This window comes from Oncorhynchus keta, chromosome 11 (assembly GCF_023373465.1).
Source record: "Oncorhynchus keta strain PuntledgeMale-10-30-2019 chromosome 11, Oket_V2, whole genome shotgun sequence".
NCBI classification, from domain to species: Eukaryota; Metazoa; Chordata; class Actinopteri; order Salmoniformes; family Salmonidae; genus Oncorhynchus; species Oncorhynchus keta.
Window position 1 is genome coordinate 36,252,585 of NC_068431.1, and position 18,010 is coordinate 36,270,594.

Below are 18,010 nucleotides of genomic sequence, written 5' to 3' on the forward strand. Positions count from 1 at the left end.
GCAGTGTCTTATACAAAAACAGAATGTTATCGACAGTAACTGTAATACTCTTAATTCAAATACCCTTTCCAGAGCTGAGTTTTACAGCAAATGTCTTTTTGTAGACATTCTACTTCCAATTTCACAATTTTGCACAGTATTAGTTTCACGTTATTAATCAATATGGCTGTTACACGAATGGGATCATATCCTGATTAAGACATGCTGTTGCTTTGTATATTTTGCTTCATTTGCTCGTTTCTCATCAGGTTACTTTCTCTGTCCTGTCTCAGAGAAGTGCTTGGGTCAGCAAGGGTTGAGGGTCATCTGCTGATCTTAACCACTGATTTTAGATGAAGGAATTTTGTTTTTCCTTAGTGACAATCAGTGAATATGGAGGTAAATAAAAACCTCCAGTTCAAGTTATATTCATGTTCACTTATTCTCAAGACTAGTTATATTTTGACTGCATACATTGTTTAGATTGACAACCAGCATCACAGCTCCATTTCTCACCAAGGTGTATGATTGAGATCCTAGTGTAGATGATCAACTCACGTTGCCAAAGCCAAATGATTACCTTTTGATACTCATTGTACAGACAGACTAGCTTTCAGACGCATGTATTCAATACTCTTTCCTAATTATGGGGAGATATCCTGTAAATGCATACTGAGTCAAATGACATGAACATCCACAGAAGATGCTGATCTGTCTGATATAGCTAACTCCATGTTAACCTACAAGTAAAACTTGCAATCAAATGGCACTAACATTCAATGGTAGTTTCACCAATCCCATCCTTGTTGCAGAAGATAAACTAGTGGGAAATAAATACATTTGGACATGATCTGAAGCCAAATATAAAATATTTAAATAATCTGTTGATGTTCATTGTAGTTGACCCACAGGGTTTGCATGCCTTATCAGCAGTGTTTCCCAGTGTCCTGTCATATGAGACCACTGCCTGTAGGAGATAAGCCTGGGTCTGACCAAGGTGACATATCTAGGAGACAAACAGAAGCCACGTCTGGCAGTCTCAATTGCAATACTTCAACAAGGAGACCAGCTGGTTGTTGCGAGGTCAGTTAAAAACACTTGTATTGCCATTTACTGATTATTTTATTGTTTCCTTTTCATTATTGTTGCTGTTGTCATTATACAAAATATCACATTTAAAAAAAAAAATGTGAACAGCCACAATCTTAATGATTGTTTTCCAAATATGATATGTCAGTGTTAGAGGGCTCCTTTTACCCTTTTTTTTTTATTTTTTACTGACAATAGAATAAAACAGAGAGAGAAGAGGTGAGAAAGGGAATTAAAGCACATTGCCAGAACATTCAGACAAGTATTTTCAAACTGTAAATAGCTTTGACAAGTCTCTACATAAAGAGAAGATTGTATTTTTATGGAACTGTAAGCACAAGAAAGTGAGAATGTACACCTTTTAAATATTGTATTATATATATATATAAATAAATATCATTTTAGAAAACCTGTGGACTTTCCTTTGTCTCCATAGATAATGTGATTTGGTCACCTGTACATTTCTGCTATCTTTTTTTTATAACAGCCACTAGATGGCAGTCTGAACCGCTACCCTCTATCACATTCTTCGAGCCCAGTGAAACAGACACAAAAGATATTAACATTTTACTACACATCAACATAAGAGGAATCATGTCATGCACAACCATTGTGAACAAAATGAAATACCAGTAATAGCTGGATAGCTGGTGTCTTGCATTTATAAATATCAACCAGTGGTAGACAACATGTACACTCTACGTTACACAATGGACATCTGCACTGAAACACCATTTCTCTCTGGAGATCATATGTAGCTGCAATACACTACTTTGAAAATGAGCAGAGCAAATAAATGTTACAATACAAAAAAGCAGCAAAACAGCCAAATAGAAGGGTTCCTCAGTAGAAATGACTGAATAGAGAAGTACATGATGGGGAGAGAGGTCTGTTCATAAAAATACACATCTGCTTAAATGTGTCCAAAAATGCTCTGTAACAAAGATACTAACTGTAGTCTGCTCTCTGGTGATATAGGGACCGAGTGTTTCCAACCCAATGGTACAGTGGGTTAGAGGTCAGCGAGACAGGAGGGGAAGGTCACTGGAGTTCATGATTAGGCTGGAGTCCAGGTTGAGGCTTTCTGGGAAAACAAGATGAGCCACATAGATTTAAGACAGAACTGATAAAGACACTATTCAGCTAAATACCTTAGACTTTGGCATAATGCCACCATGTTGATTGAGAGCCAGTGATGGAGCAGATATTATCATTCACCTTGATCAAAGTTGAGCTTCTTGGTGTTGGAACTATCTCCCAGTCCCTCAATGTCCACCAAGTCACTGTTCACATCAGAGTCATTCAGAGCACTGAGCGTCACATCTACACACAGACAGGGAAACATGTTAGTAAACTTGCACATACATTCAAGTCAGCCAATGTTTGCGGTAAACATATCACAAGTATTGATTCGAAAAGGGTTAGCATATGTCTTTATTCGACTTTCATCCATAGTCAAAAGACAAACTAAAATCAGTATACAGGCCATATTCATTACAATCCCTGTCCCATGACGTAAAGGCCTGTATCATTCCATTTACCTGCTGTTTTCTGTTTCTTGATGGCAGTGGGCATAGAGGGGCTCTGCAGCCCTGTAGTCACGACAACCTGTGAGGTGGGCACTGCGATGACAGTGGGGGCCACGGGTGCTAGTGCGGCTGCCATGATGACTGTGGTCTTCTTGGTGATCTTTTTGGGGGAGTCGGAGGAGAGGGGCACCCTGCTGTCCTCATACAGTTTCCTCTTCACTGTTGTCTTTATCTGGGCTCTGCATAAAACAGAGGAGGCAACAGACTGGTTATGTGATTTTCATACAGGTGTAAACATAGGATGTATAATGGTAAACAAGGTAATTTGCCAACAGAGATGTCAGGAGTTGAAGTCAACCCCACCAGATGTCTTCTTTAGAAAAAAGGCAGTAAAGATACAAGATCAATGGATGAAAGATTGTAAGAGTGGGTGCAGTATGATGAGATAGAGAGGGAGAAAGAAAGAAATATTGAAAGTGTGGCAGGATAGAATAAACATGGATTGCAAGAAAGAGGGGACAGAAGGGTCCTTACACAGTGCGCTCCTTAATCACAGAGCTGATACTGTTCAGATCATCACCGAAGCGCCGCACAGCTGACCGCAGCATCTCGACCTCCGTCTCTGTCCATTTGGCTCTGGGGAGAGGGGCATTGTAATGGGAAGAAGAAAGGAGAAGAGTCAGTAGGAAGGTTTCCATTGACCCAGATTTATCACTCCCAAAAAACATTGCCGTCGGTAATGGAAACGGCAGATAAAATTGTTTCTTTGTAGGGCTTAAAAACTATTACGGACTACAAAAGGGAAACCCAGACGGGAGCTGCCCAGTGACGCGAGCCTACCAGACGAGCTAAATTCCTTTTATGCTCGCTTCGAGGCAAGCAACACTGAAGCATGCACAAGGGCACCAGCTCTTCTGTATGACTGTGTGATAACGCTCTCGGTAGCCGATGTGAGCAAGACCTTTAAACAGGTCAACATTCAAAGCCCCGGGGCTAGATGGATTACCAGGACGTGTACTCAAAGCATGTGCGGACCAACTGGAAAGTGTCGTCACTGACATTTTCAACCTCTCCCTGACTGAGTCTGTAATAGCTACATGTTTCAAGCAGACCACCACAGTCCCTGAACCAAAGGAAGCGAAGGTAACCTGCCTAAATGATTACCGCCCCGTAGCACTCACGTCGGTAGCCATGAAGTGCTTAGAAAGGCTGGTCATGGTTCACTTAGTCCCCACCTGTACTCCCTGTTCACCCACGACTGCGTGGCCAAACATGACTCCAACACCATCATTAAGTTTGCTGATATCAACAGTGGTAGGCCTGATCACCGACAACAATGAGACAGCATATAAGGAGGTCAGAGAACTGGCAGTGTGGTGCCAGGACAACAATCTCTACCTCAAGGTGAACAAGACAAAGGAGCTGATCGTGGACTACAGGAAAAGGCTGGCCGAACAGGCCCATTAACATCAACGGGGCTGTAGTAGAGCGGGTAGAGAGTTTCAAGTTATTGGTGTCCACATCACCAATGATCTATCATGGTCGAAACACAACAAGACAGTCATGAAGAGGGCACGACAAAACCTTTACCCCCTCAGGAGACTGAAAAGATTTGGCATGGGTCCACAGATCCTCAAAAGGTTCTATAGCTGCACCATCGAGAGCATCCTGACTGGCTGCATCACCACCTGGTATGGCAACTGCTCGGCATCAGACCGTAAGGTGCTACAGAGGGTAGTGCGTACGGCCCAGTACATCACTGGGGCCAAGCTTCCTGCCATCCAGGCCAAATATAATAGGTGGTGTCAGAGGAAAGCCCATAAAATTGTCAGAGACTCCAGTCACCCAAGTCAGGCTGTTTTCTCTGCTACCGGCAAGCGCCAAGTCTGGGACTAAAAGGCTCCTTAACGGCTTCTACCCCCAAGCCATAAGACTGCTAAACAAAATGGCCACCGGACTATTACATTAACGTCACCTCCATTTGTTTGCTACACGGCTGCTACCCGCTGTTTATCATCTATGCATAGTCACTTCACTCCTAGCTACATGTACAGTCGTGGCCAAGTTTTGAGAATGACACATTAATTTTCAAAGTCTGCTGCCTCAGTTTGTATGATGGCAATTTACATATACTCCATGCCAACAGTAAAGCATCCTGAGACCATTCATGTGTGGGGGCTGCATCTCAGCCAAGGGAGTGGGCTCACTCACAATTTTGCCTAAGAACACAGCCATGAATAAAGAATAGCACCAACACATCCTCAGAGAGCAACTTCTCCCAACCATCCAGGAACAGTTTGGTGACGAACAATGCCTTTTCCAGCATAATGGAGCACATTGCCATAAGGCAAAAGTGATAACTAAGTGGCTCGGGGAACAAAAAAATATATATATTTTGGGTCCATGGCCAGGAAACTCCCCAGACCTGAATCCCATTGAACTTGTGGTCAATCCTCAAGAGGTGGATGGACAAACAAAAACCCACAAATTCTGTCCAACTCCAAGCATTGATTATGCAACAATGGGCTGCCATCAGTCAGGATGTGGCCCAGAAATTAATTGACATCATGCCGGGACGGATTGCAGAGGTCTTGAAAAAGAAGGGTCAACACTGCAAATAGACTCTTTGCATCAATTTCTTGTAATTGTCAATAAAAACTTATGAAATGGTTGTAATTATACTTCAGTATTCCATAGTAACATCTGATGAAAAATATATAAAGACACTGAAGCAGCAAACTTTGTGAAAATTAATATTTGTGTCATTCTCAAAACTGTTGGCCATGACTAACCTGTACCCCCCGCACACTGACTCGGTACCGGTACCCCCTGTATATAGCCTTGTTATTGTTATGTATTTGTATTACTTTAGCTTATTTGCTAACTATTTTCTTAACTCTTCTTGAACTGCACTGTTGGTTAAGGGCTTGTAAGTAAAGTCTACACTTGTTGTATTTGGCGCATGTGACAAAGTTTGATTTGATTTGACAAGGATTGTCCTGACTTTCAAGAATGCCTGAACTGCTTCGCCTTCTTTTTCTGGTCGGCTGGATGCAAGTTTCACCATCCAATTATTTCAGATCTACAGGACAGCAAGTTTTACCATGGCAGGGACCGTGGAGATATGTTGGCACATGAGAATTATTAGAATATGGCAAATTAGTCAATTCTTGCGTTCTATAAATGTGGGCTTTTGTGGGCTGGTGAAACATATACAGCGCATTCGGGAAGGTATTCAGACCCTTTGACTTTTCCCACTGTTACGTTTCAGCCTTATTCTAAAATGTATTAAATCGTTTCCCCCCCTCAATCTACACACAATACCCCATAATGACAAAGCAAGAAAAAAAAAGGTTTAGAATTTTTTGCTAATTTCTATCAAATAAAAAAACAGATATCAAATGTGCATATGTATTCAGACCCTTTACTCAGTACTTTGTTGAAGCACATTTGGCAGCGATTATAGCCTGGAGTCTTCTTTGGTATGATGCTACAAGCTTGGCACACCTGTATTTAGGGAGTTTCTCCTATTCTTCTCTGCAGATCATCTCAAGCTCTGTCAGGTTGGATGGAGAGCATCGCTGCACAGTTATTTTCAGGTCTCTCCAGAGATGTTCGATTGGGTTCAAGTCCGGGCTCTGGCTGGGCCACTCAGACATTCAGAGACTTGTCCCGAAGCCACTCTTGCATTGTCTTGGCTGTATGCTTCGGGTTGTTGTCCTTTTGGAAGGTGAACCTTCGCCCCCAGTCTAAGTTCTTCAACAGATCGCTCTGTACTTTGCTCCGTTAAACTTACCCTCAATCCTGACTAGTCTCGCAGTCCCTGCCCCTGAAAAACATCCCCACAGCATGATGCTGCCACCACCATGCTTCACCGTAGGGATGGTGTCAGGTTTCCTCCAGACGTGAAGCTTGGCATTCAGACCAAAGAGTTCAATCTTTTTTTCATCAGACCAGAGAATCTTGTTTTTCATGGTCTGAGAGTGCTTTACATGGCCTTTGGCAAACTGCAACCAGGTCTCGGAGCTCTACGGACAATTCGACCTCATGGCTTGGTTTTTGCTCTGACATGCACTGTCAACTAAGGGACCTTATATATAGACGTGTGTGCCTTTCCAAATCAATTGATTTTATCACAGGTGGACTCCAATCAAGTCGCAGAAACATCAAGGATGATCAATGGAAACAGGATGCACCTGATCTCAAGTCTCATAGCAAAGGGCCTGAATACACATTAAAAATAAAAACATGCCTTATTTACATAAACATGCAAATATTCCTAAAAACCTGTTTTTGCTTTGTCATTATGTGGTATTTTGTGTAGATTGTTGAGGGGGGGAGTATTTAATCCATTTTAGAATAAGGCTGTAACGTAACAAAATGCAGAAAAATTCAGAACATTTCAAGAACTTTGAAAGTTTCTTCAAGTGCAGTTGCAAAAACCAAGTGCTATGATGAAACTGGCTCTAATGAGGACCGCTACAGGAAAGGAAGACCCAGAGTTACCTCTGCTGCAGTCAACTGCATCTCAGATTGCAGCCATAATAAATGCTTCACAGAGTTCAAGGAACGGACACATCTCAACATCAACTGTTCAGAGGAGACTGCGTCAACCAGGCCTTCATGGTCTAATTGCTGCAAAGAAACCACTACTAAAGGACACCAATAAGAAGAAGAGATTGCTTTGACAATAGACTGGTGGAAATCTGTCCTTTGGTCTGATGAGTCCAAATTTGAGATTTTTGGTTCCAACCGCTGTGTCTATGAGATAGAGTAGGTAAGCGGATGATCTCTGCATGTGTGGTTCCCACTGAAGCATGGATGAGGAGGTGTGATGGTGCTTTGCTGGTGACACTGATTTATTTAGAATTCAAGGCACACTTAACCAGCATGGCTACCATAGCATTCTGCAGCGATACGCCATCCCATCTGGTTTGCACTTAGTGGGACTATCATTTGTTTTTCAACAGGACAATGACCCGAAACCCACCTCCAGATTTTATAAGGGCTATTTGACCAAGGAAATTTATGGAGTGCCGCATCAGATGACCAAGCCTCCACAATCACCTGACCACAACCCAATTGAGATGGTTTGGGATGAGTTAGACCGCAAAGTGAAGGAAAAGCAGCCAACAAGCGTTCAGCATGTGTGGGAGCTCCTTCAAGACTGTTGGAAAAAGCATTCCTCATGACGCTGGTTGAGAGAATGCCAAGAGTGTGCAAGCTGTCATCAAGGCAACAGGTGGTTATTTTGAAGAATATATTTGATAACACTTTTCTTTGTTGATTACTACATGATTCGACAATGTAGGTTATTGTGAAAAGTTTGTTTTTGGTGTGACGTCATTACATCCAGCTGTTTTTATTGACAAGACAGATAAATGGAAATTAAATTGTCGCATCTATTTTCTATGCAATCTTTGTAAACTGACAAAAAATAAATAATCACTGCTACTGTTATTGCTGGACAATTCCACAGTAACAGAGTGATGTTGAGATTTTCAACTTTAAGATGTATGTCAAACAAAAACTAATGACTGCAAAGTTAAACAAACCATATAACTATGCACAACTTGCAGTGGCGATTTTAGCATGTAAATCTTGGTGGGGCAAAAAATGTTTAAAGTGGAATTACATACCAGCAAAGCCACTACACAACACTAAATAATACATTAATTGCACTATAACAGTGACATACGGTGCCCACAAACTGTTAGGGCCTACATAAAGCTGTCCCGACATCTTACCACTGCTACACCTGGCTATCAGCGGAGCCTTGTCTGGCAGCGAAACAGTTCATTCAGCTTCATTTACTGCCTTTAAAAAAAACATAGCTGATATGGCTGACTTGCTTAAACAAATGTGATTTCTCATGACAATTGAGATGTACAAACTATGGCATAAGGGGACGACAAGTGGATAAAAGGCAATCCGTAATTTCGATGAAGACAATGAGTGAGCTAGAACGGACGTAACGTTAGTCAATATAACTATTTGTTTAGCACTTTTGAAATGTACAGCAACAGAATTTACGACATGGGCCGTTCTTACAGTGCTCTCCCTGTACACCATGCTAGAACCGTAGGATAAGGCGGCATATAAGCAGACAATGAAAGCTCTTACAATATTCAATGATTACATTTCTCTAAAACAGATTATAGGCTACAGAAGAACAGTCAGAACAGTAGTCGAAATTAAGAGGGGTAAATAGACCAAATTATTAGGGTGAGGCACATGGGCTACAAACATCTTACTACACAACATACACTTAGTACTACTTTCTTATCTATAGTATATATTTTTTTATATTTTTTTATTTCACCTTTATTTAACCAGGTAGGCTAGTTGAGAACAAGTTCTCATTTGCAACTGCGACCTGGCCAAGATAAAGCATAGCAGTGTGAACAGACAACACAGAGTTACACATGGAGTAAACAATTAACAAGTCAATAACACAGTAGAAAAAAAGGGGAGTCTATGTACAATGTGTGCAAAAGGCATGAGGAGGTAGGCGAATAATTACAATTTTGCAGATTAACACTGGAGTGATAAATGATCAGATGGTCATGTACAGGTAGAGATATTGGTGTGCAAAATAGCAGAAAAGTAAATAAATAAAAACAGTGTGGGGATGAGGTAGGGGAAAATGGGTGGGCTATTTACCAATAGACTATGTACAGCTGCAGCGATCGGTTAGCTGCTCAGATAGCTGATGTTTGAAGTTGGTGAGGGAGATGAAAGTCTCAGGCAGCAGAGTACTGGAACGAAAGGCTGGCCAAATGAGGTGTTGGCTTTAGGGATGATCAGTGAGATACACCTGCTGGAGCGCGTGCTACGGATGGGTGTTGCCATCATGACCAGTGAACTGAGATAAGGCGGAGCTTTACCTAGCATGGACTTGTAGATGACCTGGAGCCAGTGGGTCTGGCGACGAATATGTAGCGAGGGCCAGCCGACTAGAGCATACAAGTCGCAGTGGTGGGTGGTATAAGGTGCTTTAGTGACAAAACGGATGGCACTGTGATAAACTGCATCCAGTTTGCTGAGTAGAGTGTTGGAAGCAATTTTGTAGATGACATCGCCGAAGTTGAGGATCGGTAGGATAGTCAGTTTTACTAGGGTAAGCTTGGCGGCGTGAGTGAAGGAGGCTTTGTTGCGGAATAGAAAGCCGACTCTTGATTTGATTTTCGATTGGAGATGTTTGATATGAGTCTGGAAGGAGAGTTTGCAGTCTAGCCAGACACCTAGGTACTTATAGATGTCCACATATTCAAGGTCGGAACCATCCAGGGTGGTGATGCTAGTTGGGCATGCGGGTGCAGGCAGCGATCGGTTGAAAAGCATGCATTTGGTTTTACTAGCATTTAAGAGCAGTTGGAGGCCACGGAAGGAGTGTTGTATGGCATTGAAGCTCGTTTGGAGGTTAGATAGCACAGTGTCCAATGACGGGCCGAAAGTATATAGAATGGTGTCGTCTGCGTAGAGGTGGATCAGGGAATCGCCTGCAGCAAGAGCAACATCATTGATATATACAGAGAAAAGAGTCGGCCCGAGAATTGAACCCTGTGGCACCCCCATAGAGACTGCCAGAGGACCGGACAGCATGCCCTCCGATTTGACACACTGAACTCTGTCTGCAAAGTAATTGGTGAACCAGGCAAGGCAGTCATCCGAAAAACCGAGGCTACTGAGTCTGCCGATAAGAATATGGTGATTGACAGAGTCGAAAGCCTTGGCAAGGTCGATGAAGACGGCTGCACAGTGTCTTTTATCAATGGCGGTTATGATATCGTTTAGTATTATTGAGTGTGGCTGAGGTGCACCCGTGACCAGCTCGGAAACCAGATTGCACAGCGGAGAAGGTACGGTGGGATTCGAGATGGTCAGTGACCTGTTTGTTGACTTGGCTTTCGAAGACCTTAGATAGGCAGGGCAGGATGGATATAGGTCTGTAACAGTTTGGGTCCAGAGTGTCTCCCCCTTTGAAGAGGGGGATGACTGCCGCAGCTTTCCAATCCTTGGGGATCTCAGACGATATGAAAGAGAGGTTGAACAGGCTGGTAATAGGGGTTGCGACAATGGCGGCGAATAGTATATAAATCCCTGCACTACAGTATACATACACTGCTCAAAAAAATAAAGGGAACACTAAAATAACACATCCTAGATCTGAATGAATGAAATATTCTTGTTAAATACTTTTTTCTTTACATAGTTGAATGTGCTGACAACAAAAATCACAAAAATGATCAATGGAAATCAAATCTATCAACCCTTGGAGGTCTGGATTTGGAGTCCCACTCAAAATTATAGTGGAAAACCACACTACAGGCTGATCCAACTTTGATGTAATGTCCTTAAAACAAGTCAAAATGAGGCTCAGTAGTGTGTGTGGTCTCCATGTGCCTGTATGACCTCCCTACAACACCTGGGCATGCTCCTGATGAGGTGGCGGATGGTCTCCTGAGGTATCTCCTCCCAGACCTGGACTAAAGCATCCGCCAACTCCTGGACAGTCTGTTGGTGGATGGAGCGAGACATGATGTCCCAGATGTGCTCAATTGGATTCAGGTCTGGGGAACGGGTGGGCAAGTCCATAGCATCAATGCCTTCCTCTTGCAGGAACTGCTGACACACTCCAGCCACATGTGGTCTAGCATTGTCTTGCATTAGGAGGAACCCAGGGCCAACCGCACCAGCATATGGTCTCACAAGGGGTCTGAGGATCTCATCTCGGTACCTAATGGCAGTCAGGCTACCTCTGGCGAGCACATGGAGGGCTGTGCGGCCCTCCCAAAGAAATGCCACCCCACACCATGACTGACCCACCGCCAAACCGGTCATGCTGGAGGATGTTGCAGGCAGCAGAACGTTCTCCACGGCGTCTCCAGACTCTGTCACGTCTGTCACGTGTGCTCAGTGTCAACCTGCTTTCATCTGTGAAGAGCACAGGGCGCCAGTGGCGAATTTGCCAATCTTGGTGTTCTCTGGCAAATGCCAAACGTCCTGCACGGTGTTGGGCTGTAAGCACAACCCCCACCTGTGGACGTTGGGCCCTCATTACCACCCTCATGGAGTCTGTTTCTGACCGTTTGAGCAGACACATACACATTTGTGGCCTGCTGGAGGTCATTTTGCAGGGCTCTGGCAGTGCTCCTCCTGTTCCTCCTTGCACAAAGGCGGAGGTAGCGGTCCTGCTGCTGGGTTGTTGCCCTCCTACGACCTCCTCCACGTCTCCTGATGTACTGACCTGTCTCCTGGTAGCGCCTCCATGCTCTGGACACTACGCTGACAGACACAGCAACCCTTCTTGCCACAGCTCCCATTGATGTGCCATCCTGGATGAGCTGCACTACCTGAGCCACTTGTGTGGGTTGTAGACTCCGTCTTATGCTACCACTAGAGTGAAAGCACCGCCAGCATTCAAAAGTGACCAAAACATCAGCCAGGAAGCATAGGAACTGAGAAGTGGTCTGTGGTCACCACCTGCAGAACCACTCCTTTATTGGGGGTGTCTTGCTAATTGCCTATAATTTCCACCTGTTGTCTATTCCATTTGCACAACAGCATGTGAAATGTATTGTCAATCAGTGTTGCTTCCTAAGTAGACAGTTTGATGTCACAGAAGTGTGATTGACTTGGAGTTACATTGTGTTGTTTAAGTGTTCCCTTTATTTTTTTTGAGCAGTGTATTTCCCTAGTATATAACATCATTTAAGAAGCAGCATACAAAAAAATGTTGGACTCACATTGTTGTGCTTGGCTCACTTGAACAGTTGATGAGGCGGTCCACCAGGTTAAGAGTTGTTTTGAGCGTGGCACAAATTATGCTTCATTGACAGCTTGGCCAATGTTGACTGTTTATCATTTTAAATTTGGAAAAGAGCCCCTTAATCTCAGATTTTGCACCACACAGCCACTGTCACTGATTCCTTCCAAACCACTGAATTTGAGATTTCCAACTTGTTGTGTAATGTTTATGGCCGATGAGCACCGATACGTTTTATTTATAATTTCTCTTCATTATTTATCTTCATATGACAAGGATTAAAAAGGATTTGCCAGTATATTGAAATAGGGTGCAGGCCAGGCAGCAGGCAGTTAGCCAGCCAGCCTGCCAGCTTCGTGGAGTCTACCACTAGCACAGTCAGTGTAGTCAGCTCAGCTATCCCCATTGAGACCGTGTCTGTGCCTCGACCTAGGTTGTGCAAAATTAAACATGGCGGTGTTCGCCTAAGCAATCTCACTAGGATAAAGACCTCCTCCATTCCTGTCATTATTGAAAGAGATCGTGATACCTCACATCTCAAAATAGGGCTACTTAATGTTAGATCCCTTATTTTAAAGGCAGTTATAGTCAATGAACGAATCACTGATTATAGTCTTGATGTGATTGGCCTGACTGAAACATGGCTTAAGCTTGATGAATTTACTGTGTTAAATGAGGCCTCACCTACTGGCTATACTAGTGACCATATCCCCGTGCATCCCGCAAATGCGGAGGTGTTGCAAACATTTACGATAGCAAATTTCAATTTACAAAAAAAAAGGCGGTTTCATCTTTTGAGCTTCCGTCATGAAATCTATGCAGCCTACTCAATCACTTTTTATAGCTACTGTTTACAGGCCTCCCGGGCCATATACAGCATTCCTCATCGAGTTCCCTGAATTCCTATCGGACCTTGTAGTCATATCAGATACTATTCAAATTTTTGGTGACTTTAAGATTCACATGGAAAAGTCCACAGACCCACTCCAAAAGGCTTTCGGAGCCATCATCGACTCAGTGGGTTTTGTCCAACATGTCTCTGGACCTACTCACTGTCACAGTCATACTCTGGACCTAGTTTTGTCCCATGGAATAAATGTTGTGGATCTTAATGTTTTTCCTCGTAATCCTGGAATATCGGACCACCATTTTTTTACGTTTGCAATTGCAACAAATAATCTGCTCAGACCCCAACCAAGGAACATCAAAAGTCATGCTATAAATTCACAAACACAAAGATTCCTTGATGTCCTTCCAGACTCCCTCTGTCTACCCAAGGATGTCAGAGGACAAAAATCAGTTAACCACCTAACTGAGGAACTCAATTTAACCTTGCGCAATACCCTAGATGCAGTTGCACCCCTAAAAACTAAAAACATTTCTCATAAGAAACTAGCACCCTGGTATACAGAAAATACCCGAGCTCTGAAGCAAGCTTCCAGAAAATTGGAACGGAAATGGCGCCACACCAAACTGGAAGTCTTCAGACTAGCTTGGAAAGACAGTACCGTGCAGTATCGAAAAGCCCTTACTGCTGCTCGATCATCATATTTTTCCAACTTAATTGAGGAAAATAAGAACAATCTGAAATTTATTTTTGATACTGTCGCAAAGCTAACTAAAAAGCAGCATTCCCCAAGAGAGGATGGCTTTCACTTCAGCAGTAATAAATTCATTAACTTCTTTGAGGAAAAGATCATGATTATTAGAAAGCAAATTACGGACTCCTCTTTAAATCTGCGTCTTCCTTCAAAGCTCAGTTGTCCTGAGTCTGCACAACTCTGCCAGGACCTAGGATCAAGAGAGATGCTCAAGTGTTTTAGTACTATAGCTCTTGACACAATGATGAAAATAATCATGGCCTCTAATCCTTCAAGCTGCATACTGGACCCTATTCCAACTAAACTACTGAAAGAGCTGCTTCCTGTGCTTGGCCGTCCTATGTTGAACATAATAAACGGCTCTCTATCCACCGGATGTGTACCAAACTCACTAAAAGTGGCAGTAATAAAGCTTCTCTTGAAAAAGCCAAACCTTGACCCAGAAAATATAAAAAACTATCGGCCTATATCGAATCTTCCATTCCTCTCAATTTTTTCTAGAAAAGGCTGTTGCGCAGCAACTCACTGCCTTCCTGAAGACACACAATGTATACGAAATGCTTTAGTCTGGTTTTAGACCCCACCATAGCACTGAGACGGCACTTGTGAAGGTGGTAAATTACATTTTAATGGCATCAGACCGAGGCTTTGCATCTGTCCTCGTGCTCCTAGACCTTAGTGCTGCTTTTGATACCATCGATCACCACATTCTTTTGTAGAGATTGGAAACCCAAATTGGTCTACACGGACAAGTTCTGGCCTGGTTTAGATCTTATCTGTCGGAAAGATATCAGTTTGTCTCTGTGAATGGTTTGTCCTCTGACAAATCAACTGTACATTTCGGTGTTCCTCAAGGTTCCGTTTAAGGACCACTATTGTTTTCACTATATATTTTCACCTCTTGGGGATGACATTCAAAAACATAATGTTAACTTTCAATGCTATGTGGATGACACACAGCTGTACATTTCAACTAAACATGGTGAAGCCCCAAAATTTGCCTCGCTAGAAGCCTGTGTTTCAGACATAAGGAAGTGGATGGCTGCAAACTTTCTACTTTTAAACTCGGACAAAACAGAGATGCTTGTTCTAGGTCCCAAGAAACAAATAGATCTTCTGTTGAATCTGACAATTAATCTTAATGGTTGTACAGTCGTCTCAAATAAAACTGTGAAGGACCTCAGCGTTACTCTGGACCCTGATCTCTCTTTTGAAGAACATATCAAGACCATCAGGACAGCTTTTTTCCATCTACTTAACATTGCAAAAATCAGAAACTTTCTGTCCAAAAATTATGCAGAAAAATGTATCCATGCTTTTGTTACTTCTAGGTTAGACTACTGCAATGCTCTACTTTCCGGCTACCCAGATAAAAGACTAAATAAACTTCAGTTAGTGCTAAATACGGCTGCTAGAATCCTGACTAGAACCAAAAAATGTGATCATATTACTCCACTGCTAGCCTCCCTACACTGGCTTCCTGTCAAGGCAAGGGCTGATTTCAAGGCTTTACTGCTAACCTACAAAGCATTACATGGGCTTGCTCCTACCTGTCTCTCTGATTTGGTCCTGCTGTACATACCTACACGTACGCTACGGTCACAAGACGCAGGCCTCCTAATTGTCCCTAGAATCTCTAAGCAAACAACTGGAGGCAGGGCTTTCTCCTATAGGGCTCCATTTTTATGGAATGGTCTGTCTACCCATGTGAGAGACGCAAACTCGGTCTCAACCTTTAAAACTTTACTGAAGACTCATCTCTTCAGTGGGTCATATGATTGAGTGTAGTCTGGCCCGGGAGTGTGAAGCTGAACGGAAAGGCTCTGGAGCAACGAACCACCCTTGCTGTCTCTGCCTGGCCGGTTCCCCTCTTTCCACTGGGATTCTCTGCCTCTAACCCTATTACAGGGGCTGAGTCACTGGCTTACTGGTGCTCTTTCATGCCGTCCCTAGGAGGGGTGCGTCACTTGAGTGGGTTGAGTCACTGATGTGATCTTCCTGTCTGGGTTGGCGCCCCCCCCTTGGGTTGTGCCGTGGCGGAGATCTTTGTGGGCTATACTCGGCCTTGTCTCAAAATGGTAAGTTTGTGGTTGAAGATATCCCTCTAGTGGTGTGGGGGCTGTGCTTTGGCAAAGTGGGTGGGGTTATATCCTTCCTTTTTGGCCCTGTCCGGGGGTATCATCGGATGGGGCCACAGTGTCTCCTGATGTGTCGGGGGGCTAGGGTCAGTTTGTTATATCTGGAGTACCTCTCCTGTCTTATCCTGTGTCCTGTGTGAATTTAAGTATGCTCTCTCTAATTCTCTCTTTCTTTCTCTCTCTCGGAGGACCTGAGCCTCAGGACTACTTGGCATGATGACTCCTTGCTGTCCCCAGTCCACCTGGCCGTGCTGCTGCTCCAGTTTCAACTGTTCTGCCTGTGATTATTATTATTTGACCATGCTGGTCATTTATGAACATTTGAACATCTTGGCCATGTTCTGTTATAATCTCCACCCGGCACAGCCAGAAGAGGACTGGCCACCCCTCATAGCCTGGTTCCTCTCTAGGTTTCTTTCTAGGTTTTGGCCTTTCTAGGGAGTTTTTCCTAGCCACCGTGCTTCTACACCTGCATTGCTTGCTGTTTGGGGGTTTAGGCTGGGTTTCTGTACAGCACTTTGAGATATCAGCTGATGTACGAAGGACTATATAAATTTGATTTTGATTTGACTTGATTCATGATGATGACTGCTAGCTAAGATTTTGAAAGTATGATGTTGACATGATCAGTCCAATCAAAACTCCTGTACATATAATATGATTTGACGTAATTTTATCTGTGGCCAATGACCTTGAGCATTCTTGGATGGGCACTTCTATGACAGTAGCCAAATGGCTTGAATTTTCAATGTCTCCTCTTACACATGGCAGTGATGTAAAGTCCCCATGAGTGACAGAATACTGAGCCAATCCCGACGCCACGCTCTGTATTTTCTGCTGGCTTGCCCCACCACCACAGAAAGCACTGACTGAGCTAGGCTAAAACACCTTCATTTTGGAGCTGCCTTAATCAAGACAAAAACAAAAGAGAGTCCATGTTTGTATGCAGCTTTATTAACTAAATATATATTTCTACATTGTTCAAAACTGATATGTGACACATATTAATGCCAAAATAACATGCAAAACAGGCAAGCCCCCCCCTAAAAATCATGACGGGTCGCCACTGACAACTACTACTTTTAACAAAAATATTTACTTTTAGAACATTTTTGATGGTTTGTGCTGTCATTCTATTACCAAACGTTGCATCCGCACTATTATTCAAGTAAATGTGTTTTTGTAAAATTTTCTGTGGAAATTGTTAAGTAGTCCTTGTGCATAGAGTTGTATGGTATGTTTAACTTAGCAATCAATGGTTTTTGTTTGACATATATTTTAAAGTGAAAATCGGAGTCTCAGCATCAATCTTATTGTGGAATAACTAAACCTTAATCCCCATATTGTTTTGAGTGAGTGAAAGAGAGTGTACACTCACCCTGCAGGGCTAGAGTCAGCTACTGGATGCAGCTGCATGGTAAGCTCACCCAGCTTGGTGAAGGCTGCTCCTGCTGCAGAGAAGATTTCTCCCACCTGTCACAGAAATAGAGACATGGAAACGTAATAGTATTAAATTAGCTTAGGGCCATATCATATGACGCATTCACACTATGGTTACTAGTAAAATAGAGAAGCACTATTTAAGATCTTAGATTGGTCGTACCTTAGTAGAGGCTGAAGTCATTTTGGGCTGTTACTGTAGCTTGCTATCCCAGGCAACAACAATAGCAAATGTCTTCGGGGAAGCTAACGTAAGCAGGGTAGTTACAATAAAAGGCGGCAAATGAAGCGTTTCAACAATTAAGACGCAAGACAAATTCGCATAGACTAATGCGTTTACGAAGTGTAACTTTGTCTTTTGAAAACTACATTTTTCAATTTCGCAACAAAACGGTCAAATAAATTAATAAAGATGTGTTAACTAACGAGCTAGGCTGGTGACTGTCGCGCGAGATTCGAGAAAGG

At 43.0% G+C, this 18,010-nt stretch overlaps 1 protein-coding gene across 1 annotated transcript; it reads right to left on the reverse strand.

Annotated features, from left to right (window-relative positions):
- Positions 1-1,622: 1,622 nt before the first annotated feature.
- On the reverse strand, positions 1,623-17,995 carry LOC118390151 (chromatin complexes subunit BAP18). Its single transcript, XM_035780422.2, has 6 exons — positions 17,709-17,995; positions 17,484-17,578; positions 3,132-3,233; positions 2,610-2,836; positions 2,287-2,391; positions 1,623-2,152 (listed from the first exon to the last, which is right to left on the reverse strand). Exons 1-6 carry the CDS (start codon positions 17,727-17,729, stop codon positions 2,088-2,090), a joined length of 615 nt encoding a protein of 204 aa, XP_035636315.2. The 5' UTR covers positions 17,730-17,995; the 3' UTR covers positions 1,623-2,087.
- Positions 17,996-18,010: the final 15 nt, after the last annotated feature.